The 18,446-nt window shown below is 38.3% G+C and overlaps 1 protein-coding gene across 29 annotated transcripts in view; it reads left to right on the forward strand.

Moving 5' to 3' along the window:
- The window catches only part of LOC102780923 (protocadherin alpha-C2-like), a 198,014-nt gene extending 180,113 nt beyond the window's left edge, over positions 1-17,901 (forward strand). For all 29 annotated transcript variants that reach the window (XM_087849862.1, XM_087849918.1, XM_087849865.1 and 26 more), the window contains exons 2-4: positions 2,845-2,909; positions 6,328-6,413; positions 14,854-17,901. In XM_087849862.1, coding sequence (XP_087705988.1) covers positions 2,845-2,909; positions 6,328-6,413; positions 14,854-15,161 — 459 coding nt within the window. In that variant the 3' untranslated portion in view covers positions 15,162-17,901. The remainder of the gene's footprint in view (positions 1-2,844; positions 2,910-6,327; positions 6,414-14,853) is intronic.
- Positions 17,902-18,446: the final 545 nt, after the last annotated feature.

Here is an 18,446-nt window from a genome sequence, read left to right on the forward strand (position 1 = left end):
TTTCAAAACAAACTGCTAGATTTAGCATTGCTTGTTCACCTGTGACCCCACACAGCCTGTGCTGTTTGTCTAAGGTCATCTTTGTGCCACAGTATTCAGTAGTTTTAGAGGGCAATAGGTGGTCATCTCTAAAGACAGAAAAAAGGAGAGAGAGAATCTGTGAAATAGTGCAGTTTGCCAGCTGCTAGAGCCCCCAGTCCCACTGCACCAAAATATCCGCTTCTGGTCACGTACTTCTTTGGTACTAAAGAATAAGCCGGGCTCTGGGAATTAGTAAAGAATACAGAAATGAGGCAGAGACTGAGTTTCATTCAGCATAGAGCTTCATTTTATACATATATTTCTTTTCTCTTCTTTCTTTTTGTTATGTGGAAGTTTGAACTGTTTGCCTCATTTGTAGTTATAGTGAAACAGCATTATTTTGGATGCACATTATTTTTTTTATTTTTTTTTTGTAATTATGTTTATCCCAGAGCCTGTCTGAACAGTGCCGAGAATGCAGGAGAGATTAGGTGATACAAAGAGAGCTGGAGAAAAAGGTAATTGTTGGGCTATCACTTGAAGTGTTCCTCATTAAATCCCAGTCATGTTCGATCTTGATATGTAATTAAATGGAAGCGATGTGTTTCTCAGTGCTGTCCGTGGATTGGCTGCCTCCACACAGATGAGGCGGGGGATAAAAGGTGATTGGACACAGAGTTGATGGCGGAGGTGTGAGCTCTGTATCCATGCTAGAAGTGTTCACTCAGAGGGAGAGGGAAGAATGAAGGAAAAGGCGAGAAAATGGGAGTACAACACTATTCCTATTTCTCAATTTATCACGTATTGTGAGGCAAGGAAATTAATATACCGAAAAACCCCATGGGAATTTTGTTTTTTCATCTTCACTTAATTCATATTCTCCCTTTCAAATGATGAAATAGGATGCGTTGATTTCTCATTCTCTTAGGTTTTTATTTCTTTGTTGTGTATGTTTTTGTTTACATTTACTATGTGAATGCTTTAGTTTGTGGGTTTGTTTTTCCTTAGGAGGAATACTAACTAAATTACCAACATATTTATGTTCCAGATGTTTCTATCTAATGTGTGTATAGTCTACTGTGTGTGATTTCATTTACCCCCATAAACACCATACGGCCAGGCAGACCAGTTTCCCTTTGGCCACTGCTGTGTAGCAACAGGGCGAACATTAAGTAAAGCTGTTTAGTTCCATTTGTGGACAATCTGGTCTTATTTGTAGAGGTTATTTATTTATTTATTTCTTGTTCCGCCCTCTTTATTTCAATTGTTTACAAAGTAAAATGAGCAAAATAACCTGAGTTATCTGTGTATTTAATGCCAAGGTAATGTCTTTTACTTCCTTCTAAATTACTGATTTGTTCACTGATTGCTTTTTGGTGAACAATTGTCTCCATATAATTAAGTTCACCTTCAGTTCCTAGTATGAAAAGATGCTACAGCACTCTATATCCCTGCAGACATTATCCTCTGTTTGAAAGACTCCAGGAGGAATACCAGGCTTCTCTCATTAAGACCAAATATTGGATTTCAAGGGTGATGAATGTCCACTGCAGACTCATGGAGGTCAATGCAGCTTCAGTAGCAAGTGAACATCTGTCATATTTGAAAGGAAATGGGATTGTAAATGGGTCTCTTATGAGCTGCATGGCCAGGCAGGGGGAATTTAGTGTCCTTGGTCAGGTTGGTTTGTCTTTGTCAGTGGTTTAGGATGAGATCTGAGAAAATGCTATCTCATCTCGGTTATGTGGTTGCTGCAAACAGCCCATTTTGATGCAATTTGAGTCTCATCTTTGGAAGCTGCAAACAAACAATTAGTACTATAATCGCTTTTTTCAGGATATATGATGTTTTACCTTTGTGTCTGAAGTCTCATAATAGGATCTCATTAACAAATTGCACCACTGACAGTTAATCAGAGATTGTGGTGCTCATTTATCCCTCTTTTGTAGAATTGTCTGAGTCTAAATATAGAGGGACTTAATCTGATATCTGCCCTACCCTCCCTCTTCCTTTCTCCACCTGTGACCTTCACTGGGTTGAACTAACAGAGGGAGGTGGGTGTAGAGTAAAATATACACTGGGCTCTTCACAGTTACCATGGTGAGATGTGTCAGACTCACTCAAGCAAATTGTGTGGCAGTGAAACTCAAGGTTTTGATCAGCGTAAACAAGACAGGACAGAAGGAACTCAAATACAGAAGAGTAGGTGGTGAATATATAGAGGCAGGGTAGAGAAAGGGTGGGTCTTTGGTGAGAAGGAAAAATCTAGCTGATGATACTGTCTTAAAAAAAAATACTGATTAAGCATTGCTGAAAAACATGCCCAGTAATGGTCTGGGAATGGAGAGGAAGCAGAAGAGACATTGGGTTAACAGCTGAAATTTGAGTCCATCATTAATATATAAAACGAAATAAGAGTTCTAGTGGTGATAAACACACAACACCCAGCTGAGTCCAAGAGGACTTATTCTGGCTGTGTGGCTTCAGGTCTTTTGTGAAACACTACAGAGTTGGTAGGATGCTGGAGTTAAATCTCTCAAAGTCATTTTTCCTTCAAAGTGATGGATGAGAGTAGGGGGGAAGGGGGAAGAAACTAGTGTGTGAGGATAGGAGGCCATGAGCACACCTACATGATTCAATCCATCAGTCATTTTTCTGCAAACGAAGAGGCAAGCTTTCGCTGCTATAGATTGTGGTTGGGTGCCTTAGCTTGTGTGTTAATGTGTGTGTACTGCACTAGGAGTTGTTGCCATGACTTATTAATGAGATGGTATTGGCTTTCACCTGTACTTAAGACTAAATTTCTCTCACTCTCTCTTGCAGCCCAAGGCACCGAATTCAGACTGGAGATATTCAGCCTCCCTGAGAGCAGGAGGTGTAATGCAGAGGTAAGGATCCAATTTTACTTTGTGACTTTACACGAAAAGTCTCTTCATACCTCACTAGTTGATTTCCAATGTTTGGTGAAAAACAAAAGGTAAACAAAGAAAAAAAAATCATATTTTTCAAGATTTAAGCCAATAATTAATTCCTGCACAGTTTTATAAATGACTGATCTGAAGTAGTTGACAAATTTTATTAATCCCTATATATGGAAGTGGCATAACCTATTCCCAAATAGTATATAGAAAAAGATTAGTGTCATATTTAAATTCTATCCTATGTAACATCTAAACATTAAATAAATGAATGCAAACCCAAGTTAAACTCGTCTTTTTCCATCAGAGGCCAAAAACACGTTTTGCTGGTGTCATTATCCCTCCAAATATCTGCATATACAGATATTGATCTAGCATGCTTCCGCATATTATGCGGAGTAATTTTAAAATAAACAAAAACCTGCAAGTACATTGGGGTTATTTACAAGTTTATTAGTTAAACGGAGTCTGTTATTTTACTTAGAGCAGGCTGTTATTTAAACATTATCTTAGAATTGAAGCAGAAAATATATACATAGACAATAATGTATATTTTTTAAAAAATAGCTTTTTTTGGGCAATGATACTGAGTTGACATTGAGATCTGTCATAAAGGGTATGGAGTTTTCCCATTCCAGTGGCTACCAGGCAAAAATTTTAAATATTTAACAAAGCCTACCCAGCTACATATCAAACATTTAGCCAGGTGAGGCATTTGCATTCATTAATTCCAGTAAGGATTATCTTTGTGCATTCTTTGCAGTGATGTGAGTGCTGCCTTAAGTGGAAGGATTTAATCTTAACATCACCCATTAATTACCATTTTCCACTGTACATTATGTTTATTAAACATATAGTTAAGGTATATTTAGAGAATTTAGAGAAGTACCTTAGATTTGATTTAGGCATTTTGTTCAAATAAGCAGAAATAATTAATCTTTAATACTCTATAGGAGAAGAGAGACACAACAATAAGAAATACACTCAGGAATTGCTCTATGTTACCATGCCCAGATGGGGACCGGATGGGAGGGTTAGAAGCAGAGAGGAGTCAGTGATGTATGAAGGGCAGATTTTTTGGGTGGAAACATAGCTACAAGGAGACAGGGATTGTGCTGCATGACCACGCTAGTGATCGCATTACAAATTACAAAATCGAGGGTCATGCTTATGAGATGGCACCATAATTACAAACAGTTACATGTTTAATGAGGTAGGAAAGTTATCTCTATCTAACTATCTCATTTATTGCTTGACTAAATTAATCTGTCCTCATCTTACAGATGGTGGCATTTAAAAACTATCAGAAGTGTTAATGCCAAACAACTAGAAACATTGCTTAAGACACCCATGCTGAGAAACACTTTGCCTTTGTCACTTTGTCTCTCCTAAGGCCCTTGTGCATATGTATATGCATGTCATAGTGTGTATAATTAAAACAGCTCCAATCATTATTTATACTCAGTGCTATTGTCCCACCTGTATTTGAATGGAGCGGCCCATCTGTCTTAACACAGATGCAACCTGAAACACTGAATCCAGTGTTGGTTTCTTTTCATTATTCAAACATCATCTCTGTAGATACAAATATGTATGTACTCATGTATGCGATCTGATGCCAGATTATTAACATCGCATCATCTGAGTGTCATTAATGTTCCATAGATTCCCTCATAATTACAGCAGGGATTATTGAAGTTAATGTGTCTGAGTGAAACAGACTAACATAGTTAATCTTTCTCGTGACTGACTCTCGCGGATTTGTTTCAGGTCGATTATCACTAAGCATCACGGAATTTTCATCTGTTTATACAGTATCAGAATCATATCTTGAGTGAGAGGTTTTGGATACAACACCCGAAAAACCATTTAATAGAAGTGACCTATTTCATTTTTTTAATCTAATCCCTGGGGAAAGCACATTTTCCCCTGTGTGTTATAAAAGTATGAGAGTATGAGTTAATTTTGTGATCATAGTAGTTATGAAATAAAACAATGAGTGGCTGAAAAATCCTGAAAATTGATAAGACAGTGGTTGCAGACAGTAGGAGAGGGTTACAAGGGAAATGAGAAAACGAGACTAACATTAGCTGAAATATATACTGTCTGCCTGTTGCCACTGTAATGTGCTTTAATATTTAATCAGTGTACCCGATAATGCTGTGTCTTAGCAGCACTTAAAATTCCATCCATCACCAAATCACTTCTCATCATGCATCAATGCATAATCTAGTTCTAGTTGTATACTATTTTAACTGTTCACAGTATTAAAAAGAAAAGAAAACTACAATATAATCAGTTGCAAAACTTTACTTTACTACACTGGTTCTGGTTCAGATTTCTGACAGACATTAGATTTCTTGTTTTAAAACACAATCACTGACAGGTTTTAATCACAGAAAGTACTGCACATGGATATTTGTAAAAAGAAATAAATAATTTTCTACATATCTATTTTTAAGCTGATAATTGTGAGAAGAACTATAGTCAGTGCCAAAATTTGTATGGATCAATGAATTGAATTAAAGTAGAAGCAGGTTGAGAAGCAGAATAAAATGATGCTTTAGAACAGCAAATTAAGATGGTATGTATATTTTTGTAAAATTATTTTATATTGGTAACTGCATGCTGTGATAGCCTGCCATGGGATAATGAATCACAGGTATATAATTGTACAGTTTAGGTGAATTTTAGGTGAATTCACCTTTGAACAGAGGCTCTCTCATCCTCCCATCCTTAGATAACAGATATTTGGGACACCTTTTAAAGACATGTAGATATAACCAAACTGTGCCCTCTTTTTTTAAAATAATAATAATTATTTTTTTTATTACTAAAACCACGATGTCTGAGCCAGACAGTATAATCTTCCACTTTTCAAGACAAGGCAGACACAGTGAGATTGGACCATGGTTTGTAGTAGAATTTCTGTTGCTGCTGTTTAACACTACACAGAATGTGGTGTTTTTCAGTAGAGCAGAGGGTGTTGGAGTCCCACAGAGTTGGTGTGAAAATGTAAGAACAGCCATCTGTAATCCATAATCCAGAAAATGTTGGGAAAATGTAGAGTAACTACTTTAATCCTAATCTGAATGAAGCTGTTCTGGGATTTCTGCACCATTAACCAACCCCCACTGTTATTATAGTGTGCATTAAAAGAAACATATGGAGATAGGAAAACTGGGTTTTGAATCCATACTATAAGCTGTGAAATTCAGATGTGAAATCTTAACATACTATTAGAAAAAAACGTATCTTGATGGATATTGTTTATAATATGTGTGCAAAAATACTTTTGTGATCTTTAATATGCTGATGTGTGTGTGTGTGTGTGTGTGTGTGTGTGTGTGTGTGTGTGTGTGTGTGTGTGTGTGTGTGTGTGTTTCAGTTCAGTGCATATGGAGGAGTCCTCAGTAATGCAGGGAGCCCAGGGGGTTCTGGTTCAGAACTGGCCCACTGCATCCAGTGCTGCTGGTAAGAATCTCTCAAGCTACTTCCACCTAGAATAAGCACAGTTAATTATACCTCTGGCTAAAGATTAAAAAATTAAATATACATATACTGGGAGGTCTCCATGATACACATAGTGCTAGTTTAATATAGAAAGTCTAAAACAATGCTCAATGATTCTGTGTCAAGCACAATTATTGACACAGGTTTATACAGTTATGGTGGAATTTTCTGTTAATAAAGTATGCAATGCAAACATCCCAGTTCTACAGTCATGAGAGCTCTGTCCTTGGGACGTCTCAGCTCTTCTTTTATACCCTGACAAAACAACTCTCTGTATCTCTTCAGTTACGACAGTTGCTTATCCGACCCAGGTTGTTGCTGGGCAAGGGGGACTCGGACTATCTTTCTCCAGGAAGCACCTGGGCTGGTCTTGAGCATAGCAGTTGAGCATAGCTAAGCAGTTACACCAGGTCATATTGTCACACATGTGTCCTTCACCTAAAAAATAAAAGGTTATACAAAATTCTAAAATGAAATTCTAAGCACCTAAATGTAAGTGTGACAATAAACTAGAATTTTTCCCATTACAACATGCAATTAAGATTGTCATACACCAACAACAGCACATCATTTAAAGCTTATCAAGGAGTGTGTACAGTGGTTATCAAATACAGGACTGTAATAAAATGATCAAGACAGAGATACCATCTACGAGATTGCCTGACCATCTCCTACCGCTTACTGCTGCCAAAGGGAAAGGAAATGACATGTGCTAGGTAGGTGGATATGGATATCTCTGCTCTCTTGTAGCAGGAAGAGAAACAAATTTAGAGAAGGAGAGAAAGTGAAAGTGACAATAGTTGATTGAATTATCAGCAAGATGTTCAGGGAAGCATAAGCTACTGATTCACAGAGGACAAACATTAACATAAACACATTAGTGAAGCGTAATTATAAATGATTACAGTCATCCTCCTTTAAATGTGGATTAGGGATGAGCTAAATGTAATAGCATTTTTCAATATTTAAATGCATTTGTAATCTTTTAAAATTGAGATTAAAAAAATCAGATTGTATCTGTGCATTGTTGCTTGCACTGAATGCAATCATATGCAAGTCATCTATTGTTGTTGTCAGGTATTATGCAGATCCTGCAAGAGTGAAAAAGCCTCAAAAGGGCCACTATGCCATTGTGACTCATAAAGTTAGGGATTTATCCTTAATGTGCTAAACAATTATGACAATAGAGTGTTCCACTCAAAGATAGAAGCCCTTTTACTTACAGAAAACAGGAAATTATACATTTTTAATATCTGGCCTTCATTAGGGTGAAAAAGACCTTGTTAATTATTAAATGAAATACTGCAAAGAAGATTATAGAGAAACAATTTCTGCAAACAGTGACAGCACAAAAACAAAAATGCTAAATGACTGCTTTTATGTGAGCTCTTACAGGTATTGTAATGCCAATCGCAGTGCATTTCCAGTGCCCATAACTAAAATTTAGAAGACAGAATTAGCACCCTCAACAGAGGGATTTCAGTTGTGAACTCTTGACTTTTGTCATGATCATGGGATCCAAAAAGATTAGAAGTTAAATAGAGAAATGGTGGAAAAAAGTGCAAGTGAAGACAGGCGAACAAATGAGACTGACATATGTACATTAAGAAGGTTGTAGCAAGGATAAAATTGCAATTAGATTTAGATAAAGAGGTGATTTGTAGTAATTAAGAATGTGGAGCTGGCATGGCCTGGTATCTTTTATAGACAGGAGGCGGTGGGCTCAGCAGGCAGACAAACTACCCACACAGAGACTACTGTTTCTTCCTATCCACACACACGTACACACAGCCTCCTCCGCTCTGCTATCGATTTCTTGCCTTGGCTGAGGACTTACAGCCTGCTGGCACTTAAAAACCTGCGAGATACAAAAAAGAGAGGAATAATTCAGGGATAAAAATGCCAGATAATATTAAAAACATTTTGTTTTAGTTTAGGAAAATAATAAAAAATGATTCGTGTTTTTACTTTCCTGTTGATTCTGTTTATAATATCTTAGAAATGAAACAATGTGAGATAGGGATTTAATGGGGTAATCTGTCATAGGCTGTACTGTTTATAATAAAAATCATGTTTGTTAGGCCAGCTTTAGAGTTGATTGTTAAGAGAATATTTTGGGTGGTGAAAGTAAAGGATGCTGTTCTACCACAAAGTCTGTTTCATTGCTCCAGTGTGAGAGGGACAGCCAACAGCGCCCCTGTTTTTTTTTTTCTTTTTTCTTTAGTATATATGGATTTGCAAAACGGTATCAATTTGTGTGTCTGTTTTGTTGTCTTGTGTTTTCATGTGTATGTGAATCTGTCTGTGAGTTCTTGGCTGTGCTTCTAAGTGTGTTTTGGCTGCCTGCTTTGTGTGCTGCTCCTGCTGTGACAGATGGAGAACAGCCCACGCCCAGATTAACAGGCCCATATTAATGAAATCAGGGTTCTGCTTGGTGCGTAACTCTCCCTCTTCCTCTCCTTTGTCCATTCCCTCTCGGTCTTTGTCTCCTGCCCCCGTCTATTTCACAGCTTAGTCACTAAACCAAGCACTCATTGGGACTGCACAGAGAGCTGCACAGCACTGCAGCAAGGGTGATGGGAAGGAGATGGGTAGGTTGTAATGCAAAGGGTTTGAAATAAAAATCCTATCAGACAATAACGGACAAGGTGAAGATGAAGGTAGGATCAGAATGATGGAGAAGAAGTGAGAAAGAAATATGAGTCAGAGACAGAGTGATCCCAGTATTATTCTCCATCACCATAAGCACTGTCACCACGACTCCTTCTTATGTCCTACTGCTTCACTGGAGGATGTAGTTTCCATAGCAACCATTCATGGCTGCTAATATTGGCAGGGCAGGCAGGAAGGTGGGGAGAGCTGTTATGTTTGGGGGGGGGGGGGGGGGGGTGCAAACATATGGTATGGGAGAAAAGATAATGGAGAAGAGAAAGCATGCTGGGGGCAAAGGGAAAAAGCACCCTGTAGCATCAGGTGAAGGGCAGTGGGGGGAGGTGAAATCTCCATGAGCAAAAGGGAACGGCAGAGTTAAAGGAGGAAGGGATATGTTTAGATAGTGAGAGTTGGAGTGAGGAGGGTGACCTACATTCATTGGGGCGGTGGTGTACTGCAGAGGTGGATGCAGGTTTTGTGTTTTCTGTATTACGCTAGATCTTGCATGCAAACTGAAATGTCCCGTATACACAGAGGAACAGAAAAATGTTTTAGACTTAATAGTGACTAACTACAGTGGCAACAATTAACTGCAGAGTAAAGTAAAAAGGACAAATCCGAGGGAGACAGTTTAGAGAGACAAGATGCTGCATTATACTCATTTAGTGCCTCTTCCCTTAATCCTATAATTGCTCTCCAGAAAATAGGAGCATAAAATCGTCATTTACATTCACTTTGTTAGTCAGTCTCATTTGAAAGGAAGTGTGAATTTGCATAGGTGGTAGGTAAAGAAGACTTTCCGACAGACTAATGGTCAAATTCAAGGCCACATGCCATAATTTCTTGATGCAGTGTTTTGGTTAAGGGAGTGGTCTTAAAACTTATATAATAATCAGAGAAAAATATGTAGTGAAACTAAGTTGACTTAATATGAGTTTAGTATGAAAAATAGGAAATTTGCTGATAGTATTATACTGACCATAAAATTAGGCTAGACTCCTTTGTTCTGCAGATTTTTGGATTAAAAAAACATATGGCCTTGGGAGTTGGGGACTGAAAGGTGGCATGCCATAACACTGTAAGAAGAACTATTTTAAGGTGTATCTAATGTTTTTTTTATTTATTTTTATTTATTTTGTGTGTGTGTGTGTGTGTGTGTGTGTGTGTGTGTGTGTGTGTGTGTGTGTGTGTGTGTGTGTGTGTGTGTCAGATTAAAGGTAAGGTAGAACAGTCTAGAAGCTATGTGGGACTGTTTCTGAATTTCTACTCACCATCTGCCTTCTATTCCTAGCTCAGATATTTGCTTTCCTTTATTGTCAGTCTGTTCTTTTATTCCATCCCATATTTAAATATCTTGCCAGTTCTCTTACTTTTCTCCCTCTCTCTGGAGAATAAATCGATCTCCACTTTCTAAATCTTGTTGTTATAGCACCTGCATGGCTACATAAACCCTATACAGACAAATAGGAATATCTCAAACTTCCACTCATACACTGAAAATTATTGTCATTTTACATTAAATTTTAATCCTGTCTCTGGGGACTTGTGTCCACCATCTGCCACATGATCTAGGTGGGAGCAAATAGCAAGGTGATCAGTCTGGCATGAAACTTAAACAGACACATCCACACACATACGTACTGTATATTAATGCATAATTGTCATTGAATACCTGCAAACACCTGCAGCTGCATAGTATTTTTACCCTTAGCTCTATCCTTTTCATTTGCCGTCAGCACAGTTTAGAATGTGTGGTGATTTATTCAGCTACCCAAATGTATTCTTCTATCAACACAAAGGCAGTAAAAAAACTGGATGCATGAATTAGAATTAGGCTTTTAGGTATACGGTATTATCACATTTTGTTTTTATTAAAATGTACATACACTCAATGCTCAGCACAGAACAGTAACAGAGACTGGTGCTATTTTAGAAAAGGGTGTGGTCCCACTGCAGTATGGTAAAAGCAAAACAAAATACACCTTGAGGATCTTTTAATCCATTTTTTTCTCTGCTCCCACCCTCCGTTTTGGTGGTGAGTGCTTCATATCTGCATCCATCCTTGCACATTCTGGCTCCCTTTTCTTCCTCCTCCTCTTGCTTCTCAGATCGTTATGCAACGCTGCACTGCGCTCCACTGCGCTTCTGCCCGAGTGGCCGATGGTAAGGCAGGACAAGCAGATGAATAAAGTAGATGTGGCAAAATGGAGCTGGGGTGATTTGAGTGGCTGTGAAAACCTTTGGCTGCACAGGGGGAGCAATGGGACATTTGCATGCAGAGAAGCTCGACTGGGGACTCCAGAGATCAGCTCAGGAGAGCACCGACAGTAACCCAGACCGCTAATCCAAAATTATTAATTGGAGTGGCTTGTATCTTTCTAGCAGTGCAAAGGCAGGAGGTTTGCAGACAGGGGCAATAGGCATCACTATGAAATACATGAACATCTTCATCTCTAATGTGCCTGGTAGTTATCACTGATGGACAAATTGTTTAATACCCAGTCACATTGATGTTACTATAAACACTGTTACTATAAACACTGTTAGACTTGATTAAGACTCTTGTCATTAACTGGAGGGATGGCAGTTGGATGACTGAATTTCCATGCTACATTAGTTGAAAGGTCGGGGGAAATGAGAGATAGACAGAGGAAAGAGGGTGTGGAGTTTTAGTGTGCGAAAAACATGAACATTAAATATTGATGCAATAATGTTGAGATCAGTGTTGAGTGAGGCGAGTGTGTCACCACTGTGAAGTAAAAGATACAAAGAAGATAGAATGAATAAAAACAATTGAAGAGACATACTTTTATATTTAGCACATCAAAGTGCTAAATATAAAAGTGACAGATGTGCAGTTACATCTCAGGTCTAATACACATCACTGTCTACTGTAGTTAGTAACATCAAAATGACCTATGAGCCTTACAGAGTTGGGATTCTGTTATGATATTACATTTTTAGTTGCACGATCATGACCAGACTATAGTCTCACTTGACCCCACATCCCTATAATCCCACATAACACAGTGTCTTTTTTTTTATTAGCGTCACTCTGCTTAGCCTTACTGTTTCCCATCTGCGTGCTCCCAGCGTGACTCATCACTCTCCAGGGTGTTATTCCGTTTATGATTGTAACTTTGCATGGAGGCACTGCTGTCTCATCAAGTTCACACATTGAATTAGACAGGTAATTTCTTAGAGGCAAGAGACTGGACACTTTAGAGCAAAGCTTTGCCAGTATTTCAGTGTTATGCATTTTCATTTAGTGCTTCAGTTTTTCTTTTCTTTGTTTCTCCTCTGCTTTTGCGATTATAAAATCAGTCTTATATTTCTGCTGGGGGGAAACGGACAAGGGCTTATCCATGGGAGAAAGGCTGTCATCTTAATGAATGTGACTTTTTCTGTCTCTCGGTCTACATTTAGAGAAAGCCTGTCTGCCCTGATCTTCTCAGTCTCTTTGTCAAGTTCAGTCTTCTCTCTATAGCTCTTACAGCTGTGTTGTCACAGTCAATGAAAGCACGATATTCGTGGGCTATAGCAATGGGGAATGATGCAAATACACGGCCCACTTATTTTTTTCATTTTTATTTCAATGATTATTTTTTAGTGTATTACTGTTCATTGTTTCTTAAAGCCCAACCAACTGTCTAAAACACATATATTCAAATTCCAGAGTAATAAAGTGCAAATGAATATACAAGTGTTTACACTGGAGAAGGTAAAACTTTAAATTGCTTATTTGTTTTGCTTGAAAATTATTGAAATGTTGAACCGATTGTTAGTAGGTTCCTGGTAGTTTCTCTATTCCACCTAATCATGTCAGTTATTATTCAAATTTAAAATAAAAATTCCTGTTTTCTGATTCAGCTTGGACAGTTTCCCTACAAGACAAGCTTTAGAGGGGTACCCGCCTCAATCAGTGGGACACATCTCATCCCAACTATTAGCACATGTCGCTCATAGTCGGTAATGGTAAATGGTATAAGTTTAAAGGAGGGAACAAGTCTAAGGAACAACGAAGACATTTTTACAAAACAAATTAAATAGAACATAAGAATTGGATTTAGTTTATTATTCTTGATACTTGATGGAACCCGAGAGTTTGAGTGTATCACTCTTTCACTATAGCCACTATAATTCCTATCAATGTAATGTTTATGTGGGTTATCCGAATTTATTGAAACAGTTCCCCCAGTTCTGCCTTTGCTCACATCTACTGTTACATTCATGAAGTGAAAATTATGTTTTTATGTCTGAGGTTCTTTTTTAACTACACAAGATAATCATAATAATCATAATTAAGAAGTTATATTTAGTGTATTTAAAAGTTTTCTGTCAGACTGGCTTAGTATTACGTTTTCAACAGCAGATTAGTGTTATGGTCCTGCAGGACTCTCAGGTCTTACTTTGGTAAGACACATTTTTACCAAAGAACAGCAATTTTCTTTCGCTGCCTCAGTCGAACCTCCCATGCGTTTGAATGTCAGGAAATTACCAAACAGTGAGTGCTGTTGAGTGCTTTCTGTAATAGTTATAGAACTGCCACAAAAACAAAGCCTTTCATGTTCGTATTTAGGCTGACATTTGACTTGAAATAAAAAAAATTAAGACATAGTGTGTAATATGAAAGCTCAGTAGGTAATAAAAGAATAAGATAATTTTGGAAGCTGGTATTCTTTACTCTGGGTACTGCATGAGGTCACACTTCTTTTCCCAGACTCTGTTACTTTTGGTTGATTGGAGCCGTGTTCAGTTTATCTCCTCTTTGCAAAGAACACAGAAAAGGAGTCAGAGTAATATAAGGAATATGAAAAGCAAGTGTGGCAAGTAGGTAATTTCTGCGAGGAAAGAACCAAAGTGACTGTGCCTTATGTTGTCATGTTCTGTGCAATAACAAAGTATCAACCAACTAAGTAAGGATGTGATCATGCATTGAAGCATTGTCAGGCTGGCTGTCCAGGCCTTTCAAAATACAGCTGTTTGTGACGGAATGGTGTGTTATGTCTGCATCCATTCATAAACATGCTACCATTTCTAGCAGTGCAGTGTATAACCCAAGAGCTGGAAGCAGCAGCTAATACATTATCTAATAAAATTGAAATGTTTCTCCAAAGTAAATTCCTCTCACAGCTTCAGTTCAAGACCTTTCTCAGCTTTTAACATAGTATTTAAAGTCATATTAGCTTGGATAGGTAGGGAGATTTTGATTTACCGCCCACTTTATTTTTTCTTTCTTTAAACCTCCCACAAAGCTCAACCACTTCCCACCTTTTATATCATGTCATGTCTGTTGTTACCAATAATTATGTACTGATAAAAAATGTTTTCATTGACTGCTGTGGAGATCATTGACATTTAACTGCATTTGGACTTTTAACCTAGTAAATCTGATTAATGTATATGAATGCAAAGGACAGATTTTCCCTGTGCTTTTCATTTACTTTGCAGTAGCAGATTACACAGTGATTGCCTCTTATAGGCATGCTTTATAAGCTAAAATGATTACTTTTATCTGATATCATTAAGAAATTAAGAATCAAAAATACAAATCTGATGACATGACAACATTTGAAGGACACAGAATAATGGAAAGGATGACCATAAAATACCACCATAGTTTACCATTATTATTATTTTTTTGGTAGTAAACCTACAGTGCTATAGTTGCACACAGCCACCACTGAGTCATTTCAAGAAAAAAAGAAATGTGATATAAACTATTATTCCATATTTTCTTTTCTTTCAGATGGTGAAGGAGGAGAGGTTTCGCCCCCGATGGGTGCTGGCGTAGACAGCAACAGCTGGCACTTTCGCTATGGCCCCGGTGGTCCCGGTGCACCTCCACAACACCTAAAACCGGGAGAAGTTCCCCCAGAAGCCTTCATTATCCCTGGCTCCCCTGCCATAATATCTATCAGACAGAACCAAGGAGGAGAGGACGACAAGAGTGATTTCATTACCTTTGGAAAGAAAGAGGAGGCCAAGAAGAAAAAGAAGAAGAAGAAGGAAAAGAAAGACAAGAAGGATAAAGGAAAAGATGATGGAGATGAGTAGACGAGAAGAGAATTAAAACTACAAAGTGGAAAAGGGTGTTGTTAAAACAGAGGTATCAACTAAAGTCCACTGGGAAAAATACATTGTCAAAACTATTTCCTAATTTCACATTTTGATCATAATATTAATTAAAAAATCTCTCTCCTTTGTGAACCTGGCCTTTTCAAGATTTATTTTACCTTCAGTTCCTGATTGTGGTAAATTACAGATCTTGCCTTGATTGGACAAATAATGCATTACCTAATAAAATGATAGCGTTTTCCCCACACCCCTATGTGCCTACACACCCCAAGTCAACTCACGACATCCTTTCAACTCTTTTGACCCACTGGGCTTATTGGTACCTCTGTCTTACCCCATCCAAACTAAAGTGTATAAATCACTCCCTCTCTCTCTCTCTCTCAGAGGAGATGAGATGCTTTTACGAGAACAACTAAAAGCTGTGCCAGCAAAGGAAAAGAAGAAACATAAAAAAAAAGACTGAGACAGATTTCTGCAGACTGGAGCTGGACACACTCTACTTGTAAATATCATGGGCGAGAGTCACCTAAATTAAGGCTAACAAGAAACTGCTGCAGATTCCTCTGGTAATTACCAACAGTGTTTCCTGAGATCTCAATGAAACCACATGCACATACGCATGCTCACATATTCAAACATGCAAACACAAACTTATCATGAAAAAGTGGACACAGAAAGCACTTGACACTAAGAGAGAGGGAGCAAAAAACAGCTGGCATAAAAGAAAAGTGCTTGAAACCAGACACTGCAAGCTTTTTGCCCTGCACAGTTGCCTATGAGGTGCACATCAACTCTCTCAGGATTGATGCAGCATGATTTGCAATCACTCTGTATTTGCTCACTGCATTGAAAGAACACATCTTCCGCCAGAACCCCAACTGAGGAATGCAGAGAACACTGGAAAGATGGAGAGAAGACACCTCACATTCTCCTGAGTATCACCAAGGGGAGAGTCCAGCAGGGCTGGCACATGACTCCATGCTGAGTCAGTGGACTCTAATGAAAACTTTGAGTTCATCAGGAGAGTCTTTGATAACACCATCTTTCCTCCCCCCGCTGCAGCAAAAGCCTAATGCTTTCTGCTTTGAATGTTTGGTAGCAACCAGTCCTTACCCAATACCTTGAGTTTACAAATGCTCACCTGCTTGTACTTGCCCCATGCTGCCAGGAGCCATCTTCTCCTGCCCAAACCGCCTTTTTTTGTGACAATGAAGTTTGTAAACATGTTATGTTTTCATTCATTTTCTGAAGAGATTCATTATAACATACTCTTTTTTTCTTCATAGCTTTAAATGATTTTTGCTTGACATACCCATCACCATTTACCCTCAAACACTGACCCTAATCCCCACTCTAACCCCTGCCTAGGATCAGTCCTGGGAGTGGCCCGTTCTGAACATTGTGGTGTGCTGCTGAGAGCAGCATGGAGTAATGTGGATGAGGCCTGGGGAAACCCAGTTGGGGAGAGGGGCTATGCCCTGAACTCTTGTCAGATGTTTCTTAAGTGCAAAACGGTTCAGCGCTTTTAACTTGTGAATAATACACTATGTGGTTCATTTCCTGTTTGTAGCCACTAATGAGAGAGGACCAGGTGGGATGAGGCTGATTTCAGGGACCCTGGAGGACTGGGATAGAGTGGGGAGACAGGTGCCGTGGGCTGGCCCTCCCTCTCCATGTACAAGAGAAGTTCTCCAGCTGATTGTTCACATATTAGCTTGTATGTACGCTGTAAATGTAGCGTAGACTAGATTGTCTCTACATTAGCAATTGAAACTTGATAAGAATATGGGCAACTAAGGACTCCAATCCCAGAGCTATATCCCACCAATCCTCTCTCAAGAGGTTTTGAAGTAGGGGCACACACACTAGCCTCAAGGCCTGCTTCTGTTGGTTCCCCTCCCCCTGCCTGTAACTTGTTGCCACATCCCCAGAGTTTTGCGGCTCAGTATGACGTCACTCCATTAAGTGGCTGCTGCATGTAGTGCTCTAAGGAAACACATACTATATAGAGAAATATATATATAAATAGATAGATGGCTATGATTTTATTCTTTTGTATTATCATTTTTCTTCATTACTCGCACAGGAGATATTTGTATGTACTTCTGTCTCTGCCAAACATCAATGTACTAAAATCTTCACGCTCCACAGATGTTGTATGGCATCCACTAAACCTCTTTAGATATTTGTAAATGCTATAGTGTGATACCTTTCAACGCAAGTTCATTATTTTTCTTTCACCAATGATAATTTTGTTTTGGAGAACAAACAAAGCAAGAAAAAAAAGAAAAAAAAAATCACTCTGTGTCTGGCTTTGACATGATGACCTAACTAACACTGTATTATTGTAACTGAAATATGTATGATCCTATGATGAGCTATCACTTCCCTTTCACTCTTAAAAAATAAAAAAGAGAAAAAAAAATCCAGTGTAAAAAATAAAAGGATATATGTAGTGTATGCTTGTGTTTAGTGAGTGTTCATGCTGTCATTCTTTTCCAATGTATGGTGGTGAATTATGGTGGCTATGTGCTGTTCTGATTGGATCAGCCAAGATCTGTTGTAAAACCCTTTTTTGTACACCCTCTCATCAACTGTGACAGTGACGTAGTGAATTTCATTTACTTCATTTATTTTTTTGACTTTTTATTTTCCATAAATGGATACAGTGGTAATGTGTTTGGTTTATAAATCACTAATAAAATTTGCTTTATTAAAATACATCTGAATATATTGTCTTGTGTATGTGAGAGAGATAGCTCTGTGCTTTTCCCCTGTCATTTGAAGGCCAATTAAATAGTGACTAAATCTATTTCAGGTTTTAAGGGGAAAAAAATCTATTTTTTAGCACCCAGTTCATGTGCACGTTTAAAATACTACACCTATTTAAAAGTTGCCTTTACAATTACAATTTTTTGGCAGGCAATATAGAAAACAAGTGCATCTCCTTACAGAGGGCATGGCAAACAAAATATCTGCAGGCAGCTCTTCTCTGTCACACATGCTCACATCCTTCTTTCTCTGAACTGACATGCAGTCAGGTACAAAGACTTGTTCCCTGCAGAGATGAAAGACAAGCACATTGAGGTACTTAGTTTGGGTGCCTAATTTCTCCTCATTAAAAGCATGGTCACAGATGATCCAAATGGTCCCATGTGAAAGTAAGCTTCCAGATGCACCATAATTTAATAGAGTGGCTAAGTAGATTTGATGTATCCCAGTGTGTGAGTTTGTTGAAACACCTACACAGTAGTGAGCCATTAC

This window comes from Neolamprologus brichardi, chromosome 2, assembly GCF_056152115.1.
Source record: "Neolamprologus brichardi isolate AB-2024 chromosome 2, ASM5615211v1, whole genome shotgun sequence".
NCBI classification, from domain to species: Eukaryota; Metazoa; Chordata; class Actinopteri; order Cichliformes; family Cichlidae; genus Neolamprologus; species Neolamprologus brichardi.